At 46.1% G+C, this 13,000-nt stretch overlaps 1 protein-coding gene across 1 annotated transcript; it reads right to left on the reverse strand.

Moving 5' to 3' along the window:
- Window positions 1–8,600: 8,600 nt before the first annotated feature.
- Window positions 8,601–10,559, reverse strand: LOC101782233. The gene has a single exon (XM_022828273.1). It carries the CDS (start codon window positions 10,548–10,550, stop codon window positions 8,601–8,603), a length of 1,950 nt encoding a protein of 649 aa, XP_022684008.1. The 5' UTR covers window positions 10,551–10,559.
- Window positions 10,560–13,000: the final 2,441 nt, after the last annotated feature.

Raw genomic sequence — 13,000 nt, forward strand, 5'->3', positions numbered from 1 at the left:
GTGATATCCTCATAGTATTTCGGTGGAAGATGTTTTACGCTTAACTATTTTTTGCAGGGTATGATGTGAATGATACGACCTCAATGTCATGTGATGATCTGTGTGTAACATTTGGCAGCGTACGTTGCTGCAATGGTCTTTCAAGCCAAGCCTGCCCTCGTCCTTGGCCTAGCAAGCAACCTCACAAGCAACTTGGCCCTTTAGAACATGCCTTTGCGGGGGCGGTCGATGAGGTCAAGTGTTGTCTTTGCCGAGAGGAACCCCGCTATGGTGTGCGCCAGCTTGGCGACCAGGATGACGTTGATGAGTGTGAGTCTTCGAGCCGCCGTGAGGAGGTTTGAGCACTATCACATGAAGCTGTTGACGCTCATTATTGACACACTTTTAGTGATATTTGAATAGTGTTTTTATGCATATTCTTATACTAACCCGCCACTTGGCACCTAAAATAACCCCATATTCACATATGTGTTGTGTTTTGGACCATATTGCAAAATCATAGGAAATACGATATGAATGAAGGGTTTTTCTATAAGTTGGATTTGGGCCCGGATGTTGGACATTGGAAGGCCCAAATACGAACATTGAACCACAGGACCGCAGGAGGAGCTGAACATGCACGGGCCATATCTTCCTCATCTGAACTCCGATTGGAGCGAATTTATAGGGAAAATTGCATGTCTCGAAAAGATCTACAAATTTTGTATGAAGCGCTCGAGCATTGGAGGCCTGTAGGGGCTGAGATGATCAGCCTAGAGGGACCTAGGCCAATTGGTCTGGTCCTTTTCTGGGTCGGTTCGGGGTGCTCTTTGCCCCACGGCACCTCTGGACTATATATCCTCGTTTTCTACCGACATGAGTAATCCATCCACCAGAACTTGACAAAACCTAGGGCACTCATCAGAGGGAGCTAACAGTCACCACAAGTTTTCAGAGTTGTTTAGGAGATAGCTTAGGCCAAACCCTAGCCACCATGGCCTCCCTGTGCGGTTGTGCCATGGTGGAGTTCAGGAGAGCCACTAGTAGATTGTTGATAGTATGTACTCGAAGGTGATGATCTAATACATCTATTATGTGAACAATATTCTTCATATCATCCAATCTGTTAGCAATTCAATGCCTCATTTATGCTTTCTATCTATCATGAATATGCTTGTTCCTTAGTCTAATGCTATAGTTTAGACTACATAGCATGCTTTATGTGATCATGGTGATTAGATCTAGTATGTCGATCCTTCATGAAAGCTAGACATGTTCACTTGTGTTTGTGTCCTTAAACTGCCTGTGCTGATAGGGGGGATCCTGATGGAGTCTGCTTTTGTGTAGGGTGGGGGTTTTTGGGAGGTTGACCAGAGGTAGTAGTTTAAAGATTGCTTTGGATGAGATGCATGATATGCTTGTTCGTTGGCTAGAACTACAACTAGAAGATGATAGGCTCTTGCTACCCTTAGTGGTGTTATATCATATATTGCTGTGGATATGATATACACTTATTCATGACGTTGATCTTTACAACAAGTTTACCTTTATATGCAATCGATGCTTCATATTAGGATTGCTCCATTAGATTAAATGGAAACACCTCGTCAATTCGCTACCGATTCATGGATTGATAAACCTTGGATGAATACTCTAAGAGAAAACCTACAATGATCCATGCGCTTGCGGTTCACAAATTGGCGTGCTAACTACCGTCAACAAGCTTTTCTACCACCATTGTCGGGGATCAGCAACTCAAACCCTGGGGTGATCTATCTAATTTTTTGGACTAACCCTAATTTTTCTATTGCACATATCCTATTTCTCTTGTTTACGTCCTTGAAAGCAGGTAAATACTAGACGCCAGATGATGGACTTCATCAAGTTCAGATTCACTCCAATACGATGATAACAACATAAGGCTCAGCTCTTTAGCAGTAGGTGCTTACTCTATTAGTGGCCCAGCATCTGCTATCGTGTCCACACTAATGAAGACAATACAAATGATGATAAACAAGGTATGCTGCTGTGTAAATTATTTTTAAGACTAATGTTGAAGCGTCCCCATTTAAGTAGAGACTAAATGTGATACAAAATATCAGTTCCAGGAGGCTGATAACACATTTATTCAACAGATGGTTCATAAACCGTACAACTCCCGAGGGAGTGGGCACGAAAGCCACGCCGAAACGATAAGTAAATAAACAACAGCAGCGAGCCAAGCTACTATCAAGAGACAGCACTCGGGACTACACGACAGCGGAAGCATTCTGCAAAGGCCGACACCACATGCAGCGTTGGGTGCGGAAGCGACCTCCTACTCGAAATCCTCAGCGATGAAGTCCGGGTCTTCCTCTAAAGCAACAAAATAAGGGTGAGTACAAAAGTACTCAATAAGTCTAACCCCATCCACGGAGGGGGATACAATCAAGAATATGCACATGATATATCAAGGATAAGGCTAAGGTTTATTTACAATAAAGCTAGATTTTTAACACATGCAAGGGTTCATTTTCCAAAAGGGTTTTCACAAAGCATTTCTTTAGTAACCGAATCAGTAAATGGGGTTGATCCTACACAAAGGATCCAAGTTTTAATGCTACCGGACTCCCCGTCCGCAGTAGCTCACGGCACCACTGCCGGACACTTCCAAAATCCAACTCACTCCATGAAAATCATCCATCTCCAACCACTAGTTATGTGACCAAGTCGTAACTCGTCCAATGCTGTGGACACAGCTACTCGGATAGGTTTTTACTCTGCAGAGGTTGTACACTTTTCCCACAAGTAGGGTACCGCAGCATGATCACCTTAGTGTCGGTGCAGATCCTATCAAAGCCATTACCCACCTTAGCTAAGACTGACTAGCCAACACGGAAGCAACCAAGGGGTTAATGACCTACCAACGAGGTCTTAACCGGGACCTAAGTCACAAAGATCTTACTCCTTCTCCATGGTCTCCCATTGCTCACCAGCTCTCCTGATGACTAACAGACTAGCTAGTGGGATTTATGCTAAGCCGTTCCTGCATACAATGGTCGATTGGTTGCACGATGGTTGGGTTAGGCAAGATAACACATCAACTCAGTTCTTAATTTGTGATAAGATGGATATCTCCCAACCTTGCTCAACCACAAAGATACAAGCCCAACTTATTGGCATTTCACACAAGAAACACCCATCCATCTCATCTAAGCATTTCTTTCCTTTATTTCCAAAAACCCATTTTCCCTTTTTAAAAACACTCACACATTTATTCTTTAACAAAACATATTGTAGTCATGATTGAATTGAGTAACAAGATCCTAAGCATTCTAGCAGTAATTATCTTCCAAACAGAGCAAATCATATTTAGAGATAATTATAGGACAATCAAGGAATAATCATAACAATCAAGGGGTGGCTATCCAACCATGTTTCAGCAGTAAAACAATATGCAATTTTATAAAACAGGCTAATAAATTGTGTTTGAAAAATTAGGATAAATATGCATCTAAGGGTGAGATTGGACTTGCCGTCCTCAAAGCCTTCCGGGACTTCTTGCTCGCGGTGATGGTCTTCGGGCTTGGGCTCACGGTACTGGTCGTCAAGCTCCTCCTCGGGCTCCGCCTCGGGCACTCTGTGATCTACGGCACACACAATTAGGCACACAATAAATAAAAGAAAATTAAAGCTTTACCCGTTGAGCTTGAACAGAGAACGCGAGTGGTAAATAGAGGAAATAAGTATATGCATGGAGTTTGGAGGTGCCTTGGCAGAAATATTTTAGAGGATGGCGTGGTCAAATTTGGGATTAATTAGAGGAAGTTGGGCGCATGAAATGATGAGATAACGGTGTGTTTAGGGGTTAAAATAGGGCTTAGGACTAAACTGCGAGAACCATGGACTTGTTTGTAATGATTTCTAGGAGGTAGGAGGGCTAATTTGCGAGAGAACTTTGAGAGAGGTGGGAGGTTCTGGATGCGAAAAGGAATAAATGGAGGGGCAAAAAGGCAGAGCTGCCCTTTCTTCTTCCTCGAGACAGAAACAGGCACAGGAAATAAACATGAGGGGGCGCCATGGTTGGGGAGAGGCGGCAATGGGGCATGGCGACAACCGGGAAGAGGTGGAAAATGGAGAGGAGGCCGAGGGGGTTCCATTCCTCTCCTTACCTCGGGCAGAGGCAGCTCGTGGAGGCGGCTCCGCGGTGACGGGCGGGAGACAGCGGAAGCAGCACTGGAAGCACCGGAGTGAGGGGGAGTTGGTCAGGAAGCTCGGTGGTGGAGTGCAGAGTGGAGTGGAGGCCCTTTTATAGGCTGGAGGCGAGTGGGAGGTGGTGGCCAACGGGCGGCGCATAGGAACAGGCAGAGTTAATGGCAGCCGGGATGCTCGGGCACAGAAGGCGCATAGGACGGTGGCGTGGCGAGGTGGAGCTACGCGTGTGCAGCGTGGCGGGACTGGGCTCGCGCGGCGAGGTGAACAGGGACACGGTGGCGTGCTCGAACAGCGATGCACATGGACAGTGTGGTCGGGCACTAACGGTGAGCTGTTGGCGCGACATGGCGGCGTCGCGGCGCGCGGTGACCGCGACGACGAGCCACGAGCGGCGTCGTGTGCGTGTGCATGGCCGGGGATGCGCGCTAGCGTTGCGAGGCTAGGGCGCCAGGACTTGGGCGAGGCATGGGCATGTGGCGCTGGAGTGCGGGGCGCGTGGGCGCTGGTGCAGGCGAGGGAGCAGCAGGGGCCTAGGTGCAGGCAGAGGGCCCTAGTGCGCGTGCGCACTAGGGGCGTTGTGCAGGTGTGGGCCCGGAGGGGCCAGGCATACGAGCCAGGGAGTCAGGCACAAGGCACTGCGCGCAGGAGAAAAAGGAAGTGGTGCGGCAGGTGTGGGCCCAAGGGGCCAGGCGCAAGAGAAAAAGGAGCCAGGGAGCGGCAGCACTGCTAGTGGGCATGCGTGTGGCTAGAAAAGATGAGAGAGAAAAAAAGGAAAAGAAGAAGATAGGCGCTAGCCGCACGGTGAGGAAATAGAAAGAAAGAAAAAAAAAAGAAGATTGGCGCTCGGCCAGGAGAGAAGAAAGGAAAAGTAAAAAAGAAAAAGGAAGGGAGAAAAGAACAGAAAGGAAATAAGGAAGAGAAGAAAAAGGGAGAAAAAGGAAGGGGAAAAGGGAAGGAAAAAGACAAGAAAAAGGAAGAGACGGCGGCGATTAAGGGAACGGTCGCGGGCACGCGTGGTGGTCTTCCATCCAGCACGCAACGTGACTTGTGGAGAGATAAAAGGGGAACACGGATGGACGGCGGTCGGCTTTGGTGCCGGGACGGCGAACTTGCCGGAAAGACTGGATTTTAGAGAGCTCAAGCGGTGAAAGATTTTGAAAGCGATTTTTATCGAGTGATTTTGGTTGGTGAATTTTACGGGCGTTACAAATGTTTCTTGGAAAATTGTTTGTTCAAGTAACAGGTGTTGGAAGCAACCATGTCAAGCAAAGAGGGATGATTGGTGGGCCTGTCTGCACAGAAGGTGACGATTTGGAGTTGATCAAGATTGGAGGCAACAAGATTAGAAGCACCATGATACTACCAAACTTCTCCAGTGGGATGCTCATAGCTTCTAATTGAGTGATGCAATCAAGGAAGAAAATTGCTAAGATCATCATCACGAAACGTAAGGTGTCGTCAGCATATTAGATGACCAGGCAGAGAAGTTCGTCGGCTCGAGGTACAAAAGGCGAGTTCTTGCTGAGGGGTCAAAACCATGAGCTAGGATGTTGTGGATGGCATGCCAGTTGATGAATCGGAGGCCTTCCATAAGTCAAGGTGAAAGTGATACCTCTTGTTGTATTTTGCTTTACTGTTCTTCCTATTGTTTTTGTACGGAGGTTGTAATTGCCATTTTGGTGTTGGTGCTCATAAGATGTACCTTACTACCTTAAGATTTTCTAGGAAGGCTACTTGCATCTTGTTGGTGTACGACGGTCCCGGAAAGGACTCCGTCACAACAACCGGATATACACCTTCCGAAGGGGTAAGTGTTGGAGGTATGCCCTAGAGGCAATCATAGAGATGATGATATTCCATTTGTATCCATGATTTGTACGTTGTGTTCATTGAATATCCATTGAAGGCTACTTGAATTGATTTGCAATTATGTGAATTGTATGTGAAACTCTTTACTTGTATGGTTATTCTAAATTTGTCCCTAGTCGGAGTTCATGTGAGGACACACATGAATATTAGACTAGCACATGTATTAGTTGATGACTATGTTTCACAAGTCATGGACATGGAGATGTTGAACTAATAATGTGGACACATGTGGAGACATGTGCTAGGACTGACCCAACACGAGAAGTAGTTCTCTCTTTAAACAACATATACGCTTTGTCCTTAGACCTGAGATTGTCGCATGTATTCTAGATGTGGATCGACCTACTTAGGGGCTATCAAACGCTACGCCGTAACAGGGTAGTTATAAAGGTAGCTTTCGGGTTTGTCAAGAAGCATGCTATGAGACATGGTCAATCAAGATGGGATTTGCCCCTCTCTGATTGAGAGTGATATCTCTGGGCCCCTCGAGTGATCGGATCCGAAAATGCATGGCCATGCTACGTACGGTTAAGAGTTAACCTACAGAGGGATTCCGAATCACAGGATCGAGAAAGAGCGGTCGGCTTGAAGCTAGACCAAATATCGTGAGGCAAAGGGAATAGCATGTATATTATGTTGTGATGGTTCGTCTGATATGATCTTCATGTGCGTATAGGAGTTGGCACGTCTTGCTAGAGGCCGCTACCGACTATTGGGCCGAGTAGGAGTACTCGGGCCATGTCTATACGTATCCGAACCCATAGGGTCACACACTTAAGGGGCTGGAAGCCCAATTCGGATCTGATCCGAGTTGGATTAGGTTTAGAAGTACTAATAGGCATCGGATCCAGAGGCCCGTCAGGAACCTCAATAAATAGAGGGGTGGGGGCGCCCTAGGGTTTACACCTTTTTGGCGAAACACACCTGCCGCGCCTCCCACGCCCTCGCCTGTTGCAACTCGCGGATCTAGCAGTCCGGCTTGCGACGCTTCCTCCCTGCACGTGTGGATACCTTGGAGGTGTTGCGCCTGCAGCACTTGGACGAGCCGCCGACGAGCCACCGACGAGCCACGACGAGCCGACGACGAGCCGCGGCACCGGAGGCGATCTTGCTGCACGTGGACGAGCTGCTGAGGAGCTGCTGGACGTGATCGACTACGTACGACTACGTTGATCGACTACGTATGACTACGTGATCGTCTTCACTGCATCGACGCATATCTACATCTTCCGCACCAGTAGTGCGTTGAGTGGTAATCCCGTGATCCTTATACGGCAGTTCTTCCTGGTTATACGCGGTAGAATTTTTGAATTGCGCTAGTGTAGCCTACCTCGTATCCCCACAGTAAGGACTCCCCCCTCGAAGAAGGCTGTTACGCGAGTGTCTAACCTAACCAACTTAGTACGAGACCAAAATTAAATGAACAGTAAAGACAATAAATGAGAACTGCTTCCTCAGTTACAGTGGCGCCTCTATTTACAGGAAGATCAATTACCACAAAGTACAATTACATTTTACCGTTACCCAATGGCTAGATTCCAGAAATATTCCGGGTACAACGGGAAATACAGCCCTCGTACGGACCCCTCCAGCTGTCTCTTCGTACGCCTTCACAACTTACGCGGTGGACAGCGTGGCCCTCAGCGCGTATGGCCCCCTCGGAGGCCGAAGCCCCTTCGTTCCACTCCTTTGATCTTACGCCAGAGGAGTGAGCTGGGCATCAGGGAGGCGGCCCCTGGCTTCCTCTAGGACCCCTCGGATCGTCTTCCCACCATTCTTCCCGAAGGACCCTTCGTGAGACGGAGAGCCCTTCATCCTACCCTTCTTTGCACCCTGCATCCAGAGCCCATACAAAAAGGATTCGACTGTGTCAAGGTTAGTTCCAAAGGCATTCTGCCTCCGAATGGGACTCCAAAGGTGGTTTCCCCAATACATCCATTTTAAAAAATATAGTGGAAGAGGTTGGGATTGGAATGGTTGCTCCGTGATTTTTACTCCTCTTGATTGGAGGCGGTTCTCCACGTAATCATTGTGTCACACATTGTGTTCTGATTATTCTGATACAAGCTATTGGTTGAAGCTATCCTCAGAGTTCATCATAAGATGAGGGAGCAATTGTGCATTAGTGTTTCTTGTTATTTCCAAAAGTAAGTCCATTCGAGCAAACAATATAATTCATCTTTTCAAGATTTTTTTCATCATTGGGATGTGTTTAGGAGTGTACACAACAGTCGCAGGCATGTTAATTTTTTTCTTCTACCATTTTAGTTACAAGCTCGAAATAATATAATATAATGCAAGACAGGTAGTTGGAGAAACTAAGATGGAGATTGATTCAGCTTGGGTCAAGTGACAAAGTCATATGCAACCTGAGCTATCACTGCGAAATAACTCATATACAATGCACACACAAGTGTACAATCCACCAAACAAGGATGATAGATGAATAAAAGTGGAAATCATGCTATTAACAACGGTGCTACCTACGCACTCCATGAGTGAGGTGCTGACGTCAGCGACAAAGGATGGCGGAGGCGGTGACTATACCGGACCAAGCCCTAGGGCTCGGGGGTTTGCCTCCTAATGTGTTCCATTAGAAGGGCAGCAACGGTGATGAGCTCGCTACCATTACTGAGTTGCTTGGCATGAGAATAGGCACTGCATCGGTAGCCCACATAACAGAGCATCTCCACCCAAACTTGAGTGATGAGCTCCAGAATGCCAGCGGTACCCGAGTCTTGTAACTTGTCGTCGACGAGCTTTGCCCCAAGCTGAGATCCTCTGTCCAATATTTTCTTGTAGCGAGAGGAATCACCTGAGATTCCTGTTAGAGTAATGTCATTGGCTTCAGTGTTAGATCTAGTATTCAATTCATTCCCACTGCGCCGCAGAAGGTTGGCCAAATCCTCAGGTGTGCCGTGCTCAAGAAAAGATAGAAAATGGCACACATGGACATACGCGTTGCGGCTTGCAGGTGGAGGCAGCATGTACGGACGAGAAACAAGGAGGAAAAGCATGTAATTGGAGAGTGCCTCGACAGTCTTCATCACCCCTGCATGAGCCAGCAGCTCCGGGTCGCCCTTTGCTTTCTCCTTGTACCAATAGAGGTACAGGTCAGTGGCTATGTGCCAAACGAGGATGCTCTCGTCCAAGCCGATGTCGATGCTCCAAGCCAGGTTCTCATACAATCCTCTTTTCTCCAGCGCTTCCCGACCCCGTGAGTTATGGATGTGTTCTGGGGTTGACTCTAAAGTTCCTTCACTCTTGAGTACTTGCTCAACCACCAGCTGCTTGATGCACGCCGGGACAGGGATGGACGACGAGTAAATCATCGTGTTCCATGGATCCTCGAGTCCCATCCATCTTGCTATTTTGCTACTCTTGCTGGCCCAGCTCCGAGCGCACAACTGAAGCAAGTTGTGTTGTCCCATGGAGCCCGACCAGTACCTCCACCAATCGGCAGCATGGACGAGCCGACGGAGGGAACCAACTATGAAGGCGAGAAGATGCCATACATTTCTCTCTTCTGCCCTCTGATACAGGAGCGCAAATGTCCAGCTTGAGAGCATGGCCCGCAATGCCGATGTGATCTCCAGGATGATGGCCCCAACTAGTAGGACATAGGTTACGGCCACATCTACTCTATTGTAACCATCCTTACGATCACCCTGTAGATGAAACTGCAACAATACAGTGACGGTGCCCAGCGATGAGATTATACGGATGCAGAGGCCGTACCAGCTATGGGTCACCTCAGCCTTGGTGTAGAAGACATCGTGCATCAGGGAGATCTGCATCTCGGCCACCTTGTAAAGGTCCTCCCCAGGAATTGTTGAAGTACCACATTGTACATCTACAAAGGTTGACGGACCCTTCAACAAATCCATGGGTGCAGCCAACAGCCGGTGAGCTATCAGTAGAAAGGCTTCTGTATCTCGGTCCTGTCGACTTGGCAAAGGTCCAACGGCAGAAGCCGTCTTCCTGTTGAAAGGCCGGTAGTTGCTGCCCGATGGGCTACTACCGGCGCACTTGAGTGCCCACACCCTCTCTCCGTACTTGAGAACGCCGACTCCAAACATGAGGACGGTAGCCAGCCGGAGTAACGACTGGCTGGTGATGATGGAGGATTCGTAGAGGATGTAAGCGGCTGCAGCCACCTGCACGGCGAGAGTCTGCAGGTGGCGCAGCCACAGCTGGTTGTCTTCGATGGCGTAGGCGGTGATGTTATCCTGCCCGCCAAGGTGCAGCAGCAGGAATGGCGCCCAGAATGCCATCAGCTCGTGCTCGGGTGACGCGCTGGTCACGGACAAATGGCCCAGAACGTAGATGGCTGTCCCATCGGCCAGCATGTATGCGGACCAGACGAAGAACCTTAGCACACCGGAGTCGATGCGCCTGCGGAACTCCGTCAAGATGAGGAGCGCGACCTGGAGAGTGAAGCTGAGCATCGCCAGTGCTTGGAGGCCCCATTGTTTCCATGCATTCTTGGCGACCTCTACTCCTAGCATCGATTAATTGATTCCTCTAGCACACTTCTGAAATGGATACACATGACGATATACAGATTATTTTTACTACAATAAGTTTTTTTTTACCAGCATCACTAGGTTGTTTAGTATTGACCTACTAAGTCGTTGACAAAGTTTGTATAAATACATATTAACATCTACAATATGAGGTCAATGCACTACCAATACATATTATATGTGAATTGAGCAAAACTAATTGGATAATTATAGATGTTGATGTACTTTTTCAATGAACGTGATTCAAAGTTAGAGAAGTTTGACTTATGACAACTAAAATTAAATGACCCACATTTTAGAAAGAATGAAGTATTTTAATAAGCTGAATATATAGTTTTCTAATCTGCTTAATTCTTTCCAATGTTACCCTTTGGAAGTCTATGACACTTCTAAATGATACCCATGATACTAGTGGGAGCAAGAGTACCATATGCTAATATTAGCAAATAGACAAGAAGGATTGCATGGCCCATGTCAATCTGAGTGTACCATAAAAGTCCTCTTCAGTTTTTTTTCTCTATTTGCTTTACTAGAGAGATGGGTTTCTTTCTCTCTCATTTTATAGATGCACATGCGGAACACCCCAAGATGTTTTTTTTTTCTTTACACGGATTTTGAACCAGCAGTATACGGAAGACCTCTATTGTTTCCATGCATTTGTCGCTATATCTACTCCTTTTATCGACTAATTAATTCCTCTAGCACTCTTCTGTAATGGATACACTAATCCGTTGGTGAACACAAGCAAGAATTGCATATAGATCATTTTTACCAACCATCAATGTTGTCAAAAATGGTTAGAGCACCTAAGTAGCATCCAGCAGGTCTGGGTTCGACTCCCCATGGAAGCGATATAAACGGGTTTGAAGTAAAAAGTTAAATAAAAAAATAGGCTTGGGCTTCCACTACTGATTTCAGTCAAAAAAAAATGTTGTCGAAAATGCATCTAGGCTCCTAGTGGGTTTTGGTGAGTTCAATGACACTATGATTAAAGGGATACTAAATTTGTTAAGCATATTGGCTGGTACAGTACTCATTAATGGATATTTATTTATGATAAATAAAATGAGAAGATCAATGTTTGCATGTATTGTGAAAATGCCTATATGATGAAGTTGACAAGCAATGAAGCTAAAATGTTTAGGTTGACCAAGTGTGTTAACTATGCTAAGGGATTGCTTACAAGAAGAGAAAATGGCATTTCGATGATGTTCTTTGTTGTTAAACAATTACCAAATCAAGCATATTGGATAAAACGTTGGTCTATACAAGCAATGGTGAATAATGGAAGAGTGATGAACGTTTGATGTATCTAGTGATCTCTAATTCAAACGAAGCTTATTGTATTCAAGAGATGGTACTTCACATTATTTTGATGAAAATGAAAAGGAAGATTGTTTTGATGAGTTTTGTTTACAATGTGGATTTATTGTGATGCAAGCTAATTTGAAACTCAAATGGCATAATGATGGAGGAGTTGATCAAAATGTGTGGTTCGAGATGCTAAGTAAGGTGAAAGGCAAGTGATCGTTGCGCTGAAGAACCTAGCTATGGTGAAGAAACCCAATTGGATTGACACCGCGGATTCATTATCATGAAGAGCCACATATTAGTAGGCATCAATCTTTCTTGAATTTATTATTAAGTCATGGTGTCTTTTGAGCTAAAAATGGATTTCATTGATATCAGTTGAATTATGGTCCACGTCACTAGCTCAAGGTTAAAGTGCTCAAAATGAAGAGCCAAAGATGCATATAATCATCATGTCATGATATTTACTCAATATGTCTTGGTTGGAAGAATTGAAGCTCAAGTGGATGAAATTGTATTTATTTCTTGATCTTAAGTGTAGGGATGTCATAGTATCAAGAGGGATGCATCACGTGGTGTCGCCGAACCTAGAGCTTGATGGTAGCACAAGACACAAGATACAAGACACATAGATTTATAAAGGTCTATGTTGTCCTCCCCTGCGGTCCTACCCCTCCTTATATACTTTGGGGGTAGGGTTACATGGAAAATACCCTAGTCAGTTACAACATAGGAGTCCTAGTTAGATTACAATTGTATCTGAGGAGCCCTAGTAAGACTATATCGTCTGCCTCTATTGTGGTACCGGGGGTCATATTACCCACACATGGTTCTTTGATTGACTCTCGGTGCTCAAGTAACCTATGTGAGTGTATAAGAAGCGCAATATCCTCACAGATACTTTGAAGTGCTTTAGACAAAGCAAAACCGGAGCCCTCGATTTTGGTGCCACATGTCATTAACGGTTAACTAGTTCAAAAACTGGAGGTTCCTATTTGGGGAAACTGGAGGTTCCTATTTTGGGAAACCGGAGGTTCCGGTTTGCATTGTTTCTAATGGCTAGATTTTGTGGAGCTGGATACACTCCTCTTCTGTTCCTCTGTTTGGGTGCTATTTCTAAG

This window comes from Setaria italica, chromosome VII (genome assembly GCF_000263155.2).
Source record: "Setaria italica strain Yugu1 chromosome VII, Setaria_italica_v2.0, whole genome shotgun sequence".
In the NCBI taxonomy this organism is placed as follows: Eukaryota; Viridiplantae; Streptophyta; class Magnoliopsida; order Poales; family Poaceae; genus Setaria; species Setaria italica.